The sequence below is a fragment of the Pseudonaja textilis genome, chromosome 10 (assembly GCF_049901715.1).
Source record: "Pseudonaja textilis isolate UNSWEBS1 chromosome 10, rPseTex1.2, whole genome shotgun sequence".
In the NCBI taxonomy this organism is placed as follows: domain Eukaryota; kingdom Metazoa; phylum Chordata; class Lepidosauria; order Squamata; family Elapidae; genus Pseudonaja; species Pseudonaja textilis.
The window spans coordinates 24,860,992-24,879,708 of record NC_141999.1 but is presented as its reverse complement, the minus strand read 5'-3'; the positions used below and the strand labels follow the sequence as shown (position 1 = coordinate 24,879,708).

Genomic DNA, 18,717 nt, shown 5'->3' with positions numbered 1-18,717 from the left:
TAGTGTAATTTTTCCCCCAATATTAAATGAACTTTACTTCTACAGCATTTTAATCTGCCTGAAAACTCTATGCAAGTTATAAATGCGTAATAATGGAAGGTGGAAATACGACTACATGTCCTGCGGCTACGAATCTCACCATATCAGGCAGTGGTGTCCTTTGCAAGCTGACACAAGAAAGTTCAGTGTGTGCTCAAGACGCACCCGCTCACCCAGGAGTGGATTTTCCTTGTGGGTACAGAAGGCTTAGAAACCAGGGATGTGAGTTTTAGTCCCGCCTTAGGCATGAAAGCCGGTTGTGCATTAACAAAAGTGCACAACTATCAAGGCTCCAACGTGCACCCCCATTCAAATCATAAGTCTCTAGCCACATCTCTCAGAGTAAAAAAGATTTATTAGGGGTTGACATTCCTGGTTGAAGCCGATTGACACCTCATTCATTTCCCCCTTGACCCTGGTCTTCCCCACCCCCAGATGTATATTCTCCAATGAGACACATCCATAGCCAAGAGTCATCAATCATGCTCTCCAGTAATAATCTTGCGTGCCAACAGCTTCGGCCTGCCATAGCAATTATCGGAAGCATTTAAAGAATGCACTGCTTTCCCCCTCTCCTTTCTGCTGGCAAGTAAAAAGGCCAAAGAAATATTTTTTTAGTTGACACAAACCACCTCACAGGGTTTTTTTGGTGGGGAAAATAGGAGTTAGGAGGGGCAGGTTGTGATGATCATTTAAAGGTTTTATTAGAGACTCCACTTTCCATCAAATAAAGGTTTTACAGGCAATCCTCAGCCCAAAATTTCTGTTGCTAAATGAGATTGTTAAGGGGTTTTTGCTTCATTTTATGGCCTTTTTTGCCACCGTGGTTAAGTGAATTGCTGCATTTAAGTTAGTAAAATGGATGTTAAGCAAATCAGGCTTCCCTGTTGACTTTTGTCACAACGGGATCACAGGACTCCGGGATTCTGCAACCGTCATAAATATGAGTCAGTTGCCAACTGGTGGAATTTCGATCAGGTGCTGCAACTGTCGTAAGTCACTTTTTTCTGTGCTGTTGTAACTTCGGTCACCAAATGAATGTTTTTAAGCTGAGGACTCCGTATATAGTTAAACATTAGGACAGGAGTCCCCAAACTTGGCAATTTATAAGACTTGTGGACTCTGGGAGTTGAAGTCCACAAGTCTTAAAAGTTGCCAAGTTTCGGGACCTCTGTAATTTAAAGAGACAACTTGCAAAGCTGGCCTTGAAACTTCGGTTACTGGTCCCTGTACTCACTACTGGCACGTAATCAACCTGCACAAAAGAATATCCACCCACCCCCCATTAATGAAAAGGCCCCATTTTTCATGCGAAGACCTAAAAAATGAGAATGATTTTCCATTGGATCAGTGGCACTTTTTGCAGTTCTGGGCAAGAAGCCCTGGATATTCACTTGGACCACTTTAAGGAACACCTTGCAGTGAGATACATGTGAACGCAGCCCGCGTGTCCAGGTTGGGGGAGTCTTGTTCCAACTTTGGCCTCCTATTCCAGGAAGAACTACATCTACCAGAATGCATTTCCACCCGACCACTGCAAGGGCTGGAGGCGGTGGCTGCGAAATGATGGGCAAGGCTCAGCCCGCCTCTTTTTAAACAAATAGCAGCCTCAGCCAGTGACTTTTCGAGCAAGGAGAGCTCGTATCCGCAAAGAGGCGCCGCTGGCTCGGAGTGACAGCCCAAGCGGCCTATCAATGCTAGTTCCGCCCACCGCGCCTGACGCGACTGGAGACCGAGGTGTCCGATCCCCAGAGCGGCTCCTGGGCTTCTTCCTCGCCATGGCGTTTGGCGGCGGTTGGTGGGGACGGGCCGCGGCGCGGGCCAGGAGAGCCGGCGGGCTGCTAAGGGGAGAGGCCTGGCCGTGGCTACGGAGGCCGGCGAGGCCCAACTCCGGACGCGGCGCGCCACTCCCGCCCGCTTCGGAACTGGACAAGGCAGACGCCTGGCTACTCCGCAAGAGTCACGAGACCGGTGAGGAAGAGGGGGCGGGACCGGCGGGTGACGTCACGGGGCGGGGCCACTTACCTGGAAGCTGGGTGGGGCTGCTTGCCTGCGGGGCGTGATGGGAGTTGTAGTCCCTCAAAGTTGGCCTCCCCCCCCTCATCAGCATATAAAAATATATGCACACATTAAAAATAGAAAAATTGATAGCAGGTCAATAGCTTAAGATCAAATTAGTATACAGCCAAAACTTTTTCTTAATATTATATATTAATATAATACAATTTATAATATAACATAATATAATAATTCAATGCCTGTAATATTGGCACCCTGAATTGCAATGAATCCTGTTGAATTTTTTTTACTTTTTAAGTTAATTTAATAGTAGAATATAACCTCTAATCGTGTCATATAAATATCGTGTTTGTCTAATAAAAACTTAAATAAAAAAACATTGTACTGAGACAATGCAAGATATCAAGATTTATTTAAAAAAAATAATGAATTACATCTGCTCACGTATCCTACTTCCTCCCTCCCTCATGTTTTAGTTGTAGTGGATAATTTGTATATTTATAGTGTTTTATTCATGCTGTGTACTTGTTGTATTGTTTTGAATATTGTATGGCCCCCAAGAGTAACTTCGTGACCAGATGGGCAGCAAAACTTTAATAAAATTAATAAGTAAATAAATAATGAACAGGAAAAAACAAGAAACAGTGTTCTGTGTGTGGCCTCTTGAAATACCCGCCCCAGAACACCCTAAATTTTATAGATAATGTTACATAAATGGATGATAGATAGTTTAAGAGATGGATGGATGGGTGGATAGATAGATGATATAGGTATAGATAGAAATAGGTGGAGGAAGGTGTGTTGGATAAATAAATGCACTAGATAGATAGATCGATCGATCGATCGATAGATATGAGAAAGATGTTAGGTAAGTAGGTAGATGGATGATAGGTAGGTGGATAAAGGTAGATGGATAATAAGTAGGTAGATAGGTAGATGGATGAGAGAAAGATGAGAGGGATGAGAGATCAGTAGGTAGGCAGGTAAATGAGAGAGATGAGAGAGAGATGACAGACAGACATGATAGTTTAATAGAGCAGGCATAGATGGCTAGATGAAAGACAGGTAAACGATGGACAGGCTGATAGATGATTGACAAGACAGGCAGACGGACAAAGATGCCGGATGGAGGGGAGTGGATACGCAGAGCTGATGGCGCCCTCCTCCTTTCTGCTTTTCCTTCAGCCTTCCTGTCCTGGTTTCGGAATGGGCTGCTGGCCACGGGCATCGGCGTGATTTCCTACATGCAGAGCGACATGGGGCGGGAAGCGGCCTACGGTGAGCACCCCGTCCCCAGGATAACCGGAACGAGGCCAGGCCCGTCCACCTTTTCCTCCTAGCGTAGCTAAGGACGCGTCTCTTGTCTTTCTCTGTCCATGTTTCCTCCCTCAGGCTTCTTCATCCTCGGCGGGATCTGCGTCTCGTACGGCAGCGCCTCCTACTTCGTCAGCCTCCTCCTCCTCCGTCGCACCATGATGCTCTCCTTCTCGGCCGCCCTCTTGAACTCGGCCGCCGTGGTGAGCGTGGCTCTCTTCTGGCTCTGCGCCATCTCCCTCTACATCGGCCGGCTGGAGGTGGAGATCATCCAGGAGGACGTCGGCGAGAAGAGGAAGGAGAACGGCAAGGCCGAAAAATGAAGGGCTGGAGCGGCTCTTCAGGACTCGACGAGACAACCGTACGGACAATTCGGAAGGGACAGCTCCACGGTGGTTGGGTCGGAGGGGACCACGGAAGAAGGAAGGAAGGAAGGAAAGTTGGCTAGTTCTCCTGAACGCGAGAGACAAGTGGAAGGAAGCGTGGGGCTTTCAACTAATTTCAGATTTATCGGCTGGGAGGGCAAGGAAGGAAGGAAGGGGCTCTGCAACCTTCCTTGGAGCAAATGTTTGCTACTCGGGAGCATGAATCCTCGCTACTTAAGGATCTTTGACGCTTTTCATGAGTGGGCCTGCTTTGCAAAACCCTCTCTGCTTTGACTCTGCTTTCTGGTTTCAGGGGTGTGTGTGTGTGTGTGTGTGTGTGTGTGTGTGTATAAAAGCCCATTTTCTGGATGTCTTCTGCATAGCTTGCCTTGGCTTGGCCATTCTCGCTTATACTCCAGACTCGTTCTCCGTTTCGTTTCTGTCGTTGGGCCGGCTGGTGCTCTGATTAGTGGACATTTAGATTAAAGACCCTCAAAGAAAGTTGTGTATTTTCTAGGGTATTTTTTTATGTGTGGGTGGGTGGGAGAAGGGAGCGGGAGGGGGGGCTGTTTTGAAGGTGCATTTGGGAAATAATAATTGCCATTATTCTCACCTGCAAGGGAGATCTTCAGGTGGGCAGAGGGAGCCTTGTGGTTCGCTGGCAACAGGTGTAGACGGCTGAGGTCTCGGAGAGCGAGGACTCAGATGAGGGCCTGCGTGTGATGTCAGGAATTGGGCCAGGACCATCAGGGAGTGGAGTGCTGCCTTCGGAGATGGTGGAGGCTGGCAGCAGTGAGGAAGAGCACCCCGAGGAGCCTGTGCCTAATGCACATGCGCAGTGCTGCTCAAAGGAAAGAGCATCTGCAGCAGCACGGACCACTTGAGAGTAAGGCTGCAAGGTGATGGCCCCTCCCTTAAGGGATAAAAGCCAGCCCTCAGAGGTGGGACTCTTTGCAGGAAGCAAAGAAGTTTCCAGCCCTTGTGGAAGTTTGACTCTCCTGGTCTGTGTTGGTGACTTTTGGTTTTGATCATTTCCTTACGATTTAGTGTTCTTGGCAGCCTTTTGCTCTTATCTGGGACAATTCGTTTTAATAGCATTTTTACTGTGAATGAACGGAATCCACAGGGAAGCATTAAAAACGGTTTTGCTTTTATCTCTTGTTTGGTGTTTGTTTGCTTGGAAGGAGGCTTGGGTCACAACTCTTTGAAAGGCAGATAGTCCTTGATTTACAACAGTTCATTCAGTGGCTGTTTGAAGTACAACGGGACTGGGAAAAGTCTGTCAGGACAGTCTTTTCACCCTTACAACTGTTGCAGCTTCCCTTAGGTTGTCGAAAGGGGCAAAAATCCTGAAATATCTCACTTAGCCACAGAAATGTCGGGCTCCGTAGTGGCCGTTAAGTCAGTGACTCCCTGTGGCAGAGCCACAAACCTTGCTGGCATCGTCTCTGGAGGGGGAGAACAGTTAGTGCAGTTAGAGCTGGCTCTCTGCCTCCCCGTTTACGGCGATCCCTTTAAATTTCACCCATTTTTGAATGGCGGGGAGCTCACTTGAGAAATGTGTGTGATCCAAATCGGTTGTCCTTTTTTTCCATAAAATGAGGCTCGTTTGGGTTCAATCCTCAGGATCTGGTCCTTTTAAGGGCTTTCTGACAGCTGGGGAGGACCTCTACGGAGATTCTCGGTCATTCCAGGTCGTGGTTGTCACAAAAGTGCTTTTTTTCCCCCTAAGAGGCAACTGGACTTTCTGGTTTTTCTTTGAAGATGTCTCCCTTCTCATCCAAGGAGCTTCTTCAGCTCTGATTGGATGGTAAGGAATGGAAGGATTTATACTCCTCGCAGACCGCTGGTCATTTGCATCCTTTGAGAGGGTCCTTGAGGCCACTTGGAGGTTTATCTGTGTCCTCAGGGTCACCTGAATGGTGCAAATGGGTGTCACTACAACCACCGTCCTTTCAGCAGTTCCAAGAAGGCTCCAGACCCATTTGCACCACTCAGGTGACCCCGAGGACACAGATAAACCTCCAAGTGGCCTCAACGACGGTCTCTAAAAGTATGCAAATGACCAACTGCCTGCAAGGAAGATAAATCCTTCCATTCCCCGCCATCCAGTCAGAACTGAAGAAGCTTCTTCAGATGAGAAGTGAAACATCTTCCAAGGAAAAAAACAAAGTCCGGTTGCCTCTTGGGAAATTACTTTTGAGAGTGGGGGGGTGGGGAGGGGCTTGGTTGATCACTAAGGGTCAGGAGGATTACTTTGGTTAATTAATCCAGAAGAGGAATCTGTTAAGGACAAAATCCAGACAAGGCACACGACCAAAAAAGCTTTCCCGGTCTGCTGAAATGATTTTAGAAGGCAGGAAAGAATTCTTGTTTATTTTTTTTAATGTTCTCTCAAGTCCCGGATTGCCAAAAGAAACTGCAAAATGTCAACAAGAAATTATAGCTACCCGAAGCGAACAGTAGATTAATAAAAAGAAAGAAAGAAAAAGAAAGAAAACCACGGACACGTACAGCTCTTTAGCAACGAGTTATAGAGGGACGGGGAGGAAAAATTCACATTATCCAAGTGCTACAATCGTCGGTGGGCGCCGTCCGTTTCCCACTGACACGAACAGGTAAGTCCTTGACTGACGGCCACACTTCAGCCTGAAATCTCTGCTGCTGGGTGAGGTGTCGAGAGAGCTTTGCCCCATTTTTACGGCCTTCCTTGCCACCGTCGTTAAGGGAATCCCTGCAGCGGTTAAGTCAGTAGCGTGCTTGTTCAGCGAACCGGGCTTTGCTTGCCAGAAGGTTGCAAAACAGGATCGCGTGATGCCCCCGGGACTCTACGACCGTCGTAAATACGAGCTAGTTGCCAAGGGTCTGAATTTGGCTCACACGTGACCAGGGGGGAGGCTGCAACGGTCGTTAAGTGTGAAAAACGGTCGTTCGTCACTTTTTTCACTTTGAAAGTCACTAAGGTGGTACGCGGAGGACTGCCCATGCAATTTATTTTTGTATAAGTGCTTAAAATTACAGCGTTTTCTTTCTTTAACAGCTCCAGTGCCATCTTCACCCGCGTTGCCCTGACTTGCCTCTTTTTCTAAGCCAGCTTGAACCCGAGCCCAGCCCTTCTCATCTGCTGCTGGGTCTTTAACAGAGGAATTGGGGAAAGGATTGAAGAGGGTTTTTTGCATAAAAAGAGGGATAAAAGTACCTTTATTGGGGGCGGCAGGGGGGGCAGAGATCCAAAAGGCAACCTAGAATTGGATAAGTGCCAAAAAAAAGGCCTCAAGGTGTATCTTAATAAAGAGGCGGCATTTTGCATCCGTTCAGTTGCTGGAGAGCTAGAACAACAAACTCTTATCAAACGAACGGAGCAAGGGTTAATTTGATATCACTGGAAAACCACCTCCCCATCCAGGTAACGCATTGGGTGACGCGTGTATGACAGGCAACGTTAAGACCTGAGGACTCCAATTCCCAGAATTCCCCAGCCAGCCTTTCCACAAGTCTTAAAGGTGGCTGGCTGGGGGATTCTGGGAGTTGGGAGTCCACAGGTCTTAACGTTGTCCAGGTTGGACATCTCTGGTGTAGGAGACAGATAGGCAGAGCCTATGGGTGCAGTCAAAGAGAGGAATCCCCTACCCCAAAGATCAAGGTCAACGTTATCTGCAAAATCCAAGTTGGAAAAAGTTTGCCCGTTCGCACAGCAAGACCATGAGGCCACCTTCCTAGAAGGATCAATTCGCACAACTTTCTCTCACGTTGCCTTGATGGATCCTCGCGGCGTCCTGATATGGATTCGTCCCTATTGCATATTTCAAGGATTAATTCAATGGGAGCAAAACAAGTGAACTGCTGGTGTGACAGGATGGAATAAGCACATCGAGGCGTGGCATTGCAGGCAACGGCGGCCAACTTTTCATATGGCACATAAATGCGGGTTATATTTGACCACCGACACCCCTCCCCCTTTCCCCAAGTTTTTTAAAACTAGTCAAGTTCTAGCAGCAGGAACACAGGTACGGAAGTGCGTGGGAGATGCCCCTCAATAGGTCCATGGGCCTTTTTTCTTGGAAGTTTGGATAGATTTCCCGCGTGTCTCCAAGCAAAACCCTCCGCCAATCACCCCATTTCAATCAACCACCGATCTTTAGAAGATGCTGATGGGCCATCCGCTCTCCTTCGCGCTGAGGAGTAGGAAAGGGATGCGATGAGCAGGTACGTAGGTAGGTAGTAACTTCTTCCGGGACTAAAATATTTCTTCCCCCGGGCTTCGAGAAGGTTTGGGAGCACCCCAGCACCGAACTGAGCCATCTCAAGATCTGATCGTTCTCTTCCAGGCCAGATTCAACCGTGGTTCTCTGGGCCAAGATGACACCGGTTTGATCGCGGACCCCCGATGGGCGCTAATCCTCCTTGCGTTCCAGAGCTGACCCACTGTGGATCCCCCCACTGGCCACAGAGAAGGGCAGGGTGGAAAACAAAGAGTCCGTGGCCGCAAAGGCTCCCCCAGAAATCTGGGCCAAGCTAGCGGAGTTCCCAAACGGGCCCACCATGTTCAGCCGCTGCAGGTGGTGGTACATGATCTCCCGGGAAGTCTTGGCCTCGGCGCTGCTGATGTCCATGAGACTGAGGGGGTGGGCGTGGGAAGGCGGCAGCATGTTGCTCGGCATGGCCAGGGTCACGTCCGCGGGGGCGTAGCGAATGGTACTCGTGGTGTAGAGTCCCGGGGAGCCCGCCGGAGAGCTGGGGTGTGGACTGCCGAGCTGATGCATCAACGGGACGACGACGTTGCTGGTGTGGAATCGCTGGAGAACGTCCATCTCCGTCGGGTAGAGCAGCGGGGTGAAGGGCGTGGCGGTGCCCCGGTCCTCGCAGGGGGAGCCCGAGAGCGGAGGCGAGAGCGTGTCCCCCGAGGAGGAGGGAGGCGCCCGGGGAGAGGCGCTGAAGGGCCCCCCCTTGGCCGGACCGTTGTCCACCTCGGGCGGGGTGAGCACTGAGTCAGGGATGGAGACGTATAAATGCGCGGACGCCGGTCTCACCAGGGGCTTCTCCAGCCGAAGGGCTTTGTTCACGGGGAAAGGGCTGGCCTTCGCCCTGGGACAGGTCCAGAGCCCGGCTTTGGCCTGGAGCCCCTGCTCCGATTTGATGCTGAGGGCCGGGCCGGCTCTGAGGGAGGCGCCCTTTTGGATCTGGATGACAGAGGTGAACTCCGACGTGCAGGGACTGCTGGGGACGATGGTCCTCTGCCCACCGGTCTTGCAACCGTTCACCTTCCTGGGCAGGAGCCCCGTCGGCTGAGGGACCATCTCTGGCTCTGAAGCGCTGCTGCTGCTGTCGGAGTCCTCGGAGCTGCCCAGCGAGGTCTCCTCCTTCCCCTTGGGTTGGGGGCTCTCCGGCGGGAACTCCAGTTTGATCCTCTTCCTGGGAGGGGTCTCTGCGTCGCTGCCGGCCCCCTCCTCTGAGGCCTCCTCCTCTGGGTATTTGGCTTCAGGGCCACTGGGCTTGCTCTCCACCAGGTGGCAGTGCCGCCCCATTTCGGCCACGCTCCTGGGGTAGGACTGGGCCAGGGTCCCCGGGGGTTTGCTCGCTGGGCACGGCTTCCCCCGGTCACTCTCTGTCGAGGGGAGAACAGGGAAGGGTCAACCAGGCAGGGGATTGTGTTCTGACCCAGCTTCCCAAACACGACCAACCCTATGAAGTGAACTCGAAGATTCCTTTATTAGGAGCGCCAGCAGCAGCCCTGGCGGAAACGTTTCTCTCTCACGGCGGGCAAATAAGCCTGTCCGGTACGGAGATGAATAGTTGTCTGCCACATCTATTCACCTCCTCCCCCTGCCTTTTCTCCCCAGAGCTACGGTGGGGCTTCGCTAGCCGTGGTGACTTTTCCGTCCTAAGGACCGGCTCATAGATTTCCACTGTTCTCTCCTCTCCTCTGCCTTCTGCAATCCATGTATCAGGCACTGGGCCCAGCTGTTCCTCCTCTTCCTCATCAGCCACCTCCAGACCTGGGGGCTGTTGACTCTCCATCTGAGGGCTGACGGACCGCCCAGGCCCCGCCTCTCTCTCGGACAGCTCTCTTCCCTCTTCCCCCTTGGACCTCCCAGGTTGTCCTTACGCTGACCCTGACTCCCACACCACCTCCTCCTCCTCTGATTTGGCTGCCGGAGGGGCCGGCGGCCCACAAGCCACAACAGAACGCCCCAACCATCCATCTACCTGGCACCAGAGGGAGATCCAAGTCCCTTTACTAACTGGGTGGAAGCACGGATTTTGGTAAGGCCATGCTTGGTATCCGGTGTCCAGTTTTGGTCACCACAATACAAAAGAGATGTCGAGACTCTAGAAAGGGTGCAGGGGAAAGCGACAAAAAAATAAAGCAGACGGGTTCGATCTTGGCAACTTTAAGGCCTGTGGACTTCAACTCCCAGAATTCCCCAGCCAGCAGGCGCTGGCTGGGGAATTCTGGGAGTTGCAGTCTACAAGTCTCCAAGTGGCCAAGTTTGGAGGCCTCTGTGTTAAAAGGGTCTGGAGGCTAAACCATACGACGAATGGTCGCGGGAATTGGGAAGGTCTACACTGAAGACCTTTTCTCCCCCTTCCCCAAAGTCTTCCACCAGCAGGTCACCGTCAAAAGGTTGCACCCCCCTCCCCCCCCCTTGCACGTCTTTCCAGGACTTTCACCTTTGAAATCCGTCCCTGCGTTGGGCGCTTCCGTCTGTCTGGCGGGGATGCCAGGAACCTGGAAAATATCCAGAGCGACGTTCTTGCCTTCTGGCTTGCTGGAAAATATTAAAACAAAATATAAACAGCAGGGAGTGATGAGGATGAGGATGATGATTATTGTTGTTGCTGTATTTGTTTGCATCACGCTTGTTTTCCTTCTTTTAAATTTGGCTGGTCGTTGACCTTGTCAATGTGATCTGGCTTGAGTCGCCAAGGTCGGACCACCCCTCGGAGGCAGCAAACAGCCCCTTCAGCCGCCCCCTCCCCAGGCTAAAAGAAATGCAAATGGCCTCCAGATTTGCAAAAGTAAGAGGCGGAGGATTAAAATAACCGCTCATTCCACCCGCCTGGGCTCAGCGGAAAGTCCACTTGAATGGGACAGCCACCTGCAGCCGGAAGCAGCCGAAGGAAGGGACGGATGGGCGGGGGAGGGCCGCAGTTGCTCCATTGTCCAAGAACAAACAGAGGCAGATTAGAGAGAGAGAGAGAGAGAGAGAGAGAGAGAGAGAGAGAGAGAGAGAGAGAGAGAGAGAGAGAAGAAAGAAAGAAAGAAAGAAAGAAAGAAAGAAAGAAAGAAAGAAAGAAAGAAAGAAAGAAAGAAAGAAAGAAAGAAAGAAAGAAAGAAATGAAAAGGGAGGAGGGAGGAAAGGAAGAAAGAAGGAAGGGGAAGGAAGAAAAGGAAGGAAGGAAGGAAGGGAAAAGGGAAGCAAAGGAGGGAGGGAGGCAGGAAGGAAGGAAGGAAAGAAAAAGAAAGAGGAGAAGGAAGGGAGAGGGAGGGAGGAAAGGAGAAGGAAGGAGAAGGAAGAGAAGGAAGGAAGGGAAGGAAGGAAAAAGGACAGGAAGGGAAGGAGGGAGGATGGGAGGGAAGGAAGGAAGAAAGAAAACAAAGGAGAAGGGAGGAGGAGAGGAAGAAAGAAGGAAGGGAAGGGAAGAAAAGAAGGAAGGAAGGAAGGAAGGAAGGAAGGAAGGAAGAAGGATGGAGGGAGGCAGGAAGGAAGGAAGGAAAGAAAAAAAAAAGAAAGGAGAAGGAAGGAGAGAGGGAGGGAGGAAGAGGAAGAAGAAGGAAGGGGAAGGAAGAGAGGAAAGGAAGGAAAAAGGGGGGGAAGTGTAGTGAGGGAGGCAGGGAAGGAAGGAAAGAAAGAAAAAGAAAGAAAGGAGAAGGAAGGAAGGAACGGAGGGAGGGAGGAAAGAAGGAAGGGGAAGGGAAGGGAATTCGGAGAGTTGGAGTCCCCACAAGCCTTCGAGTGGCCATGTTTGGAGGGCCTGGCTTGAAGGAACCATTAGCCAGAAGACTTTGGGGGGCTCAGCTTTCAACCTCCACCCCAAATGGAAACTCCTACTGCCCATCTACAACACACACACACACACACACACACACACACACACACCCCTGCAGCCTATTTCTTAATCAGATTTATACACCACCCACCTCTCACTACCTCAGGGACCACTTAGGAGCTGCCCTCCCCGAATCCATGGGAGGCTGCGGAGATGGGGGGGCAGAAGCCCACCCCTCTTGGATGCCTTGATTGCCCCCCCCCAAAAAAGAGAGAAGTTTTTCAGCAACTGCAGGAGCAGCACAGCTGCCTTCCGCTCCCCCCCCCCAAACGAGCTGCACAATCCCCCTTCCCCACATATGCTTGCAAAGGGGGCAGCGCAGCCCCCCCAAGGGAGGGGCAGCCAGCTCAGCTCGTCCCTCAGTTTGCTATTATCAGACCCCCAACATCTTGGACGCCCCCCCAAATAAAACCCCTCTCTTCTTGCAACCCCCCAGCCCACCCGTTGCCTGGTACGGGACCCCATCAACCCCCCCCACACACACACACGCACCCATGCAAAGTTTTATGGGCAGCTGTGGGGGGGGGAGAGAAAGAGGGAGGCAAGCGAGCTTGCAGGCAGGGAGGTTGTGGCAAGAAAGTTAATTAGGCTCTAATTACAGCTCTAATTAACTAAAATACTAATCACCCTGACAAATCATACATTAGTATCGGCAATTGCGTGCCGGATTAGCATAAGAATGCTTCCTTTGCCTTTATGGAGAGGGGAGAGAAAAAGAGAGAGAGAGAGAGAGAGAGAATACAGCCATTAATAACCATCTGGGACGGCCATTCACACAGCCGGGGCTTTTATCCCTGGAGAAAGGGGGAAAAAAAGGGGGCTCAGCAGAGGCAATTCGGCAGTTTAAAGGGTCCAGCTGGGTGGGGAGGAAGGAGGCCCGAGCGGGTTGGGTGGGGGGGCAGCAAAACTGGGGTGAAGACAGAAGAGGGCCCAGAGCCCCGAGCATCAAAGTTGTGCCTTGCACCAGGCTTGCACCAAAGTTGTGCCTTGCACCAGGCTTGCGCTGGTTTGCACTGCTTTAAAATTAAAATAAAATAAAAACAAAAACCCCAAATCCCCAAATGGAGAAATCTAGCCCAGCAGGGAGGATTCCTGCAGAGCTAAGTTTCTGCTTTAAGGGAATTTTTTGGGTGGACGAGCACAGAAGGCCGTCTTGTTAAATGTTTTGGGAGCAAATTTTGCTGGACTGCCTCTGTTTCCCCCGCGAGAGCAACGGAATAAAGGCAGTCCTCAGTTTACAACCGTCGTTATCGAGCCCCACATTTCTGTTGCTAAGGGAGACAGTCGTTCAGGGAGCTTTGCCCCCATTTTGTGACCTTTCTGTCTCCCCCCCCCCCGTTAAGGGAATCCCTGCAATCTCTTAGATTAGCAACACGGTCGTTAAGTGAATCGGGCTGCCCCGTTGACTTGGCCTGTCAGAAGGTCCCAAAGGGGGGATCACGTCACCCCCCCCGGGACGCTGCAACGGTCATAAATACGAGTGAGTTGCCAAGTGTCCGAACGGACGGATCGCCTGATTAGGAGGATGTAGGGAAAATGATGTAGGATTACATCACTTTTTTCAGGGCCGTTATAACTTTGAATGGTCACTATAATGAACTCCCAGAATTCCCCAGCCAGAGCAGTAGCCTCCAATCTTGGCCCCTTGAAGACTTGTGGACATGCTGGCAGGGGAATTCTGGGAGTTGAAGTCCGCAAGTCTTCAAGGGGCCCCGGCACACCTGCGTTCCTCTACTCACCTGAGGATGTAGTTCACCCATACCATGTTCCTTTCGGAGGGATTCTTGACGTTGACGGAGATGGTGGCGCAGGACTGGACCCAGACGAAGCCGCCACTCTTCTGCAGCCAGCGGTAATAGTGGGTGACCACCTGCCCCTTGTTCAACACTAGAGTGGGGTGCAGAAAGAACAAGACTCCATCTTGGCCAAGGCTCAAAAACAGCCGCGTGCTCCAGTCACACCTCTGCAGGGGTTTACTGCCAGGCGGTTTGCTGGCAGGCATTTTGTGACCCAGCTAGGGAACGTCACTGGTGCGAGGGAAGGAAGGATGTGTGCCCTGCTTATATGCAGTCACTTGTCCTGTCAATGTCATCGTGGTTTCCCCCACTTGATTCAGGTATTGTTTTCTGCTTGAGTGTCTGGGGTTAATCCCTGCTTATCTAGGTTGGCTGCTGGAGCTGATATATTCTCCCACCCTCATCAGCACTGATGATGTTACCTAGTTGGGTAATGAAATGTCTGCAAGAAAACAACTAAGCTTTGAAAGTACAAAGGACCCCACAATTCTCCTCCTCTTCCTCCTTTGGCCCCTCTTCTTCTCTTCCACCACAAGGACCCCACATCCTTTCTCCTCCTCCTCCCTCCACAACCCCACCTCCCTCCTAACACTGATGATGTTAGCTAGTTGGGTAATGAAACGTCTGCAAGAAAACAACTAAGCTTAAACAGCACAAGGGACACCACAATTCTCCTCTTCCTCTTCCTCCTCCTCCTCTTCTCTGCTACCCCCCCCCCCAGCACTGTTGAAGTTTCCTAGTTGGGTAATGAAATGTCTGCAACCAAACAGCCAAGCTCAAGTCAGCACCAAGAATTCCACCAACAAATGCATTTACAGCATTTTTTTTATCTGATACCGTAAATATTACTTTATTTGCAGACAGTTGCATTTCCTTTCCTAAAAGGGAGAAGCAGTGTATGAAATCATGCAAAAATCGTTTTCCAGACAGCTTCACACAAAAAATTGTGATGCTTAGGGAGACGGGCAAAGCTCCCCAAGACAGGAGCAATGTACCTGATAAAATGGCTCACGGTACTGCATGGAAATAGGAGGTTTGTTGTTCCTAACATCTTTTATCTTTAAAAAAAATATTCTTGTTGGAATTTCTTTGTTTTGGACGGTTCTGAGCTGCCCGGATTTATCTAGAAGTTGAACAGCACACAGATAGTCCTCGACTTACAACAGTGCCCTTTTAGTGACCGCTCAAAGTTACAATGGCACTGACAAAAGGGACTTACGATTCGTTTTTCACACTTATGACCGTTGAAGCATCTCCATGGTCACACGATCAACATTCGGACGCATGGCCCTTTTGACTCATAGTTATGACAGCTGCAGCGTCCCGGCGGGTTACAACCTGATAAGACAGGTTCACTTAACAGGTGTGTGGCTCACTTAACACAACTGCAGTGATTCACTTAACGAGGGTCTCAAGCAAGGTCGTAAAAGGGAGCAAAATTCAACTTCGCAACTGTCTCGCTTAGCAATCGAAATTTGGGGCTCGATTGTAGTCATAATTCGAGGACTACCTGTGCCACTAATGTCAACTCGTAAAATACTTGTCTGGTCTTTTTAGAGTTGCCAACAGAAAGGGAGAAAGGGGGAACAGTGTGGCAGCTTGCAAACCGAAAGTGCATTCCATAAATAGTTTTTCAGAGATAGTAACCAGGTGACTGAAGTTTCTGCGGTGCAAAATTCTAACTGGAGAGCCTGATTGATGACTCTGGGCTATGGAGGTGTCCCATTGGAGAATATGAATTATAATACACCCAAGGGGTGGGGGAAAACCAGGGTCAAGGGGGACAATGAATTACGTGTCTCAGAGTCGGCTGCACCCAGGCCAGTGCCGGCATGTTTACTCCTAATAAATCCTTTTTAAGTTTGGAAGTTTAGCTCGAGACTCAGGATTTAATTGGGGGTAACTGCCGGGAATCCTGACAACTAAAATGTCTGGTGAAGAAGGAAGCCTCCGGGATTGCAACCCAGCAAAGAAACCCAGGATCCGTAAATCCCGACATGCTATTGCGCCCTCCTTGGGGCCACGTACAGTCCAAGTGGCTTTGCTGGATCCCTTCCACGTCTTCCCCATGGATGAACCGATAGCAGCTCTTCCCCACGAGTTCCGAGGGACAGAAGTCCATGTAGTCCGTGATCCTGGAGAAGAAGAAGAGAAGGAGGAGGAGAAGGAGAAAGCTGTTGACCCGGTTTGGGGTGGAATTTAAAGGAGGAGGAGAACTTGGTTCAACTCTTGTAGGTGGTCTCGAAGGGGAGAGGATCCACATGGTCTCCTCCTCCTCTAAGGGAGGCCAGGACTTCCTGGCTTCTCGGAAAGGCAGGACACCTTCTAAAGTGAAGGTAGATCTTGGGTCCACCAAGGCTAGGAGGGTTGACTACTTGGGGTTCTCCCAGGTTTTCTGTCCAGGTGCTGGGTATGTGGGCAGGTAGGGGGTCTTAGGATTGGAAGGGATCAGGTATCCTCACATCAGCCCAGGCAAATGGACACCCAGCCTTTACTTGAAAACCTCTGGTGATGGAGCCCTCAGAACTCTGCCTGCTAACTTTCATGGTCAGTGAGAGATTGCGTTTCTTCCCCTCCCTTTCAAAGCCAGTGAAGTCTACTTGATGGTGTGCAGAGCACTCCCTCAAGAGAGCAAGAAGTCAGGTGTCACCAAAGCGGGTCATCAGGTGTCACCCAACTTGGTCATCAGATGTCACCAAACTTGGTCATCAGATGTCACCAAACTTGGTCATCAGATGTCACCAAACTTGGTCATCATATATTACCAAACTTGGTCATCAGATGTCACCCAACTTGGTCATCAGGTGTCACCAAACCTGATCATCAGATGTCACCAAACTTGGTCATCATGTTACCAAATGTGGTCATCAGATGTCACCAAATCAGGTCACAGGCGTCACCAACCTTGGTCATCAGGTGGCACCAAACCTGGTCATCACCCAAGCTGGACTGTGGACTACAGAACATGGCTTAGAGAAGGCCAATTCCAGTCCAGGCTGAGTCAGCTGGCCATAGAAGTTACAATTCACATCTAGCGTCCCTCCCCAAATGGGTCGGGTTCTGGACACGCCATGTGTTCTGCTGGGCTTCACTTTCGCGCCCGGTTCTTATGCCACCCCTGCCAGTGTCCAGCCCTTTCTGGCCGGGCCAGGCCAGGCCCCCGTTCAACTGTCCCCTTCACTCACCTGCTCTCACAGTACACGATCTGGAGGTCCATGTTGACCCGGAAGACGAACATGTGGCACTCAATGCGCACCTCGCTGAGGGTGGAGGGAGGCAGGGTGTGGGCCAGCGCTACCAGTCCCAGCACCCGGCCCAGCACCGCGTGGGGATAGGACGGACGTCGGGAACGGAGGCGGCCTGTGACGTGGATCACCTGGAGGGCAAAAGAGGGGCCCAGAGGGGATCAGGGGCCGCGGAGGGACGCTGTATCCCACAGGGCGCTCTCAGTAGTCCTCGGCTTATGGCCATTCACTGAACCCCGGCCCTCACTTTTACCTTATAGCCCGACGTCTTGATGTGAAGTCCTCGCTTGGTCAAAGTGGACTTCAGGCGGACAAAGAAGGAACGTTCCAGGACTTCGTCTCCTTCGGCGGCGCGGGAACTGGAAAGGTCTAAAGCACAAGGCAGTGTGTTTGTGTGTGTGTGTGCGTGTGCGTGTGAGCATCATGGTTCCTGTGTGTGCCAGAAGTGTCACCAGGGAGAAAGGAGAGACTGAATTTGTTCACCCCCAAAGCCTCAGCTGAATCTCCCTCACCGTCTCCTCCTCCTCCACCTCCTCCTCCTCCTCCTCCTCCTCCTCCTCCTCCTCCTCCTCCTCCTCCTCCAGGGAAAAGAGAAACGCCAATAAAAGTTTTATTTATTCATCTATGGGCTCCAACCTTGGGTACTTTGACACCTGTGGACTTCAACTCCTAGAATTCCCCAGCTAGCTTCCCTAACAGAGGGAAGAGAGGGAGGAAGGAGAAGGAGAAAGAGGAGAAGGAAGATGAAGATGGAGGGAGGAGGAAGGAAGGAAGGAGGAGGAGGAGGAGGAGGAGAATGAGAAGAAGAAAAAGAAAAAGAAGAAAAAGAATGAGAGGAAGAAAAAGGAGGAGGAGGAGGAGGAAGAGAAGAAGAAGAAGAAGAAGAAGAAGAAGAAGAAGAAGAAGAAGAAGAAGGAGGAGGAGGAGGAGGAGGAGGAGGAGGAGGAGGAGGAGGAGGAGGAGGAGGAGGAAGAGGAGGAGAGGAGGAAGAAAAAGAAAGAAGAAGAAGAAGAAGAAGAAGAAGAAGAAGAAGAAGAAGAAGAAGAAGAAGAAGAAGAAGAAGAAGAAGAAGAAGAAGAAGAAGAAGAAGAAGAAGAAGAAGAAGAAGAAGAAGAAGAAGAAGAAGAAGAAGAAGAAGAAAACAATGCCTGTGGAGTCCTTGGTGCTCTTTGAGTTTGGTGGTTTTCTTGTAGACATTTCATTGCCAAGCTAGATAACACCATCAATGGTAGAAGAAGAAGGGTTTACGGTGAGGAGGAGGAGGAGGAACAGGAGCAGCAGGAGGAAGAGGAGAAGAGAAGAGAAGAGAAGAGAAGAGAAGAGAAAAGAAAGAAAGAAAGAAAGAAAGAAAGAAAGAAAGAAAGAAAGAAAGAAAGAAAGAAAGAAAGAAAGAAAGAAAGAAAGAAAGAAAGAAAGAAAGAAAATGCTGCCCCATTGACGCCTCGGGGCAGAGGGGCAAAGCTGCCCGAGTCAGGCCCAGGGACCAAGACGTGATGGACCCTCAGCCAAATCCTGGAGGACCCCCCTCCTCCTCTTCCTTTCGAGGACGCAGCCTTGACAGCGGCTGATCTGCTATTCTCTTTCAGGTGCCGTCTTGGTATAAATCTTTAACTAGTCCCCCAGATAAAAGCTCGGCCGGCAACAACCCAGGGGAGGGAAGGAGGGGCTCGTTCTTTCTCCCTGCCCGTCGTTCGGGGGTGGGTGGGGAGAAGGAAAGGTGAAGCTGAGACCCTCATCACCACCAAGCCCAGATACAATTAAAGGCCAGAACTGGCTCAGCCCCCGCACCCCTCCACAGACCTCAGCAAAGAGGTTTACTCGGGAGGAAAGGGTGCACAGACCCCCATCAGGACAAGCTTGGGACATGCCTCAGAAAACCATGGTTTA

At 50.7% G+C, this 18,717-nt stretch overlaps 2 protein-coding genes across 4 annotated transcripts in view; one reads left to right on the top strand and one right to left on the bottom strand.

The window, feature by feature from the left end:
- The first annotated feature begins 1,625 nt into the window (after nt 1-1,625).
- On the top strand, nt 1,626-4,891 carry TMEM160 (transmembrane protein 160). Its single transcript, XM_026715490.2, has 3 exons — nt 1,626-2,010; nt 3,244-3,336; nt 3,451-4,891. The coding sequence occupies exons 1-3, from the start codon at nt 1,734-1,736 to the stop codon at nt 3,693-3,695; spliced, it is 615 nt and encodes a 204-aa protein (XP_026571275.2). The 5' UTR covers nt 1,626-1,733; the 3' UTR covers nt 3,696-4,891.
- Nucleotides 4,892-5,966: 1,075 nt separating this feature from the next.
- The window catches only part of NPAS1 (neuronal PAS domain protein 1), a 38,578-nt gene continuing 25,827 nt past the window's right edge, over nt 5,967-18,717 (bottom strand). For all 3 annotated transcript variants that reach the window (XM_087940210.1, XM_087940211.1, XM_087940212.1), the window contains 6 exons: nt 17,084-17,199; nt 16,771-16,961; nt 15,614-15,720; nt 13,529-13,676; nt 10,410-10,507; nt 5,967-9,342 (listed from right to left, as the gene is read on the bottom strand). In XM_087940210.1, the coding sequence (XP_087796336.1) occupies nt 8,132-9,342; nt 10,410-10,507; nt 13,529-13,676; nt 15,614-15,720; nt 16,771-16,961; nt 17,084-17,199 (1,871 nt within the window). In that variant the 3' untranslated portion in view covers nt 5,967-8,131. The remainder of the gene's footprint in view (nt 9,343-10,409; nt 10,508-13,528; nt 13,677-15,613; nt 15,721-16,770; nt 16,962-17,083; nt 17,200-18,717) is intronic.

Coding starts and splice junctions, on each gene's coding strand:
- TMEM160 (XM_026715490.2), top strand. CDS start 1,734: ATGCTAGTTCCGCCCACCGCGCCTGACGCGACTGGAGACCGAGGTGTC. Junction 2,011..3,243: donor CCGCAAGAGTCACGAGACCG/GTGAGGAAGAGG, acceptor CTTTTCCTTCAG/CCTTCCTGTCCTGGTTTCGG. Junction 3,337..3,450: donor GGGGCGGGAAGCGGCCTACG/GTGAGCACCCCG, acceptor TTCCTCCCTCAG/GCTTCTTCATCCTCGGCGGG.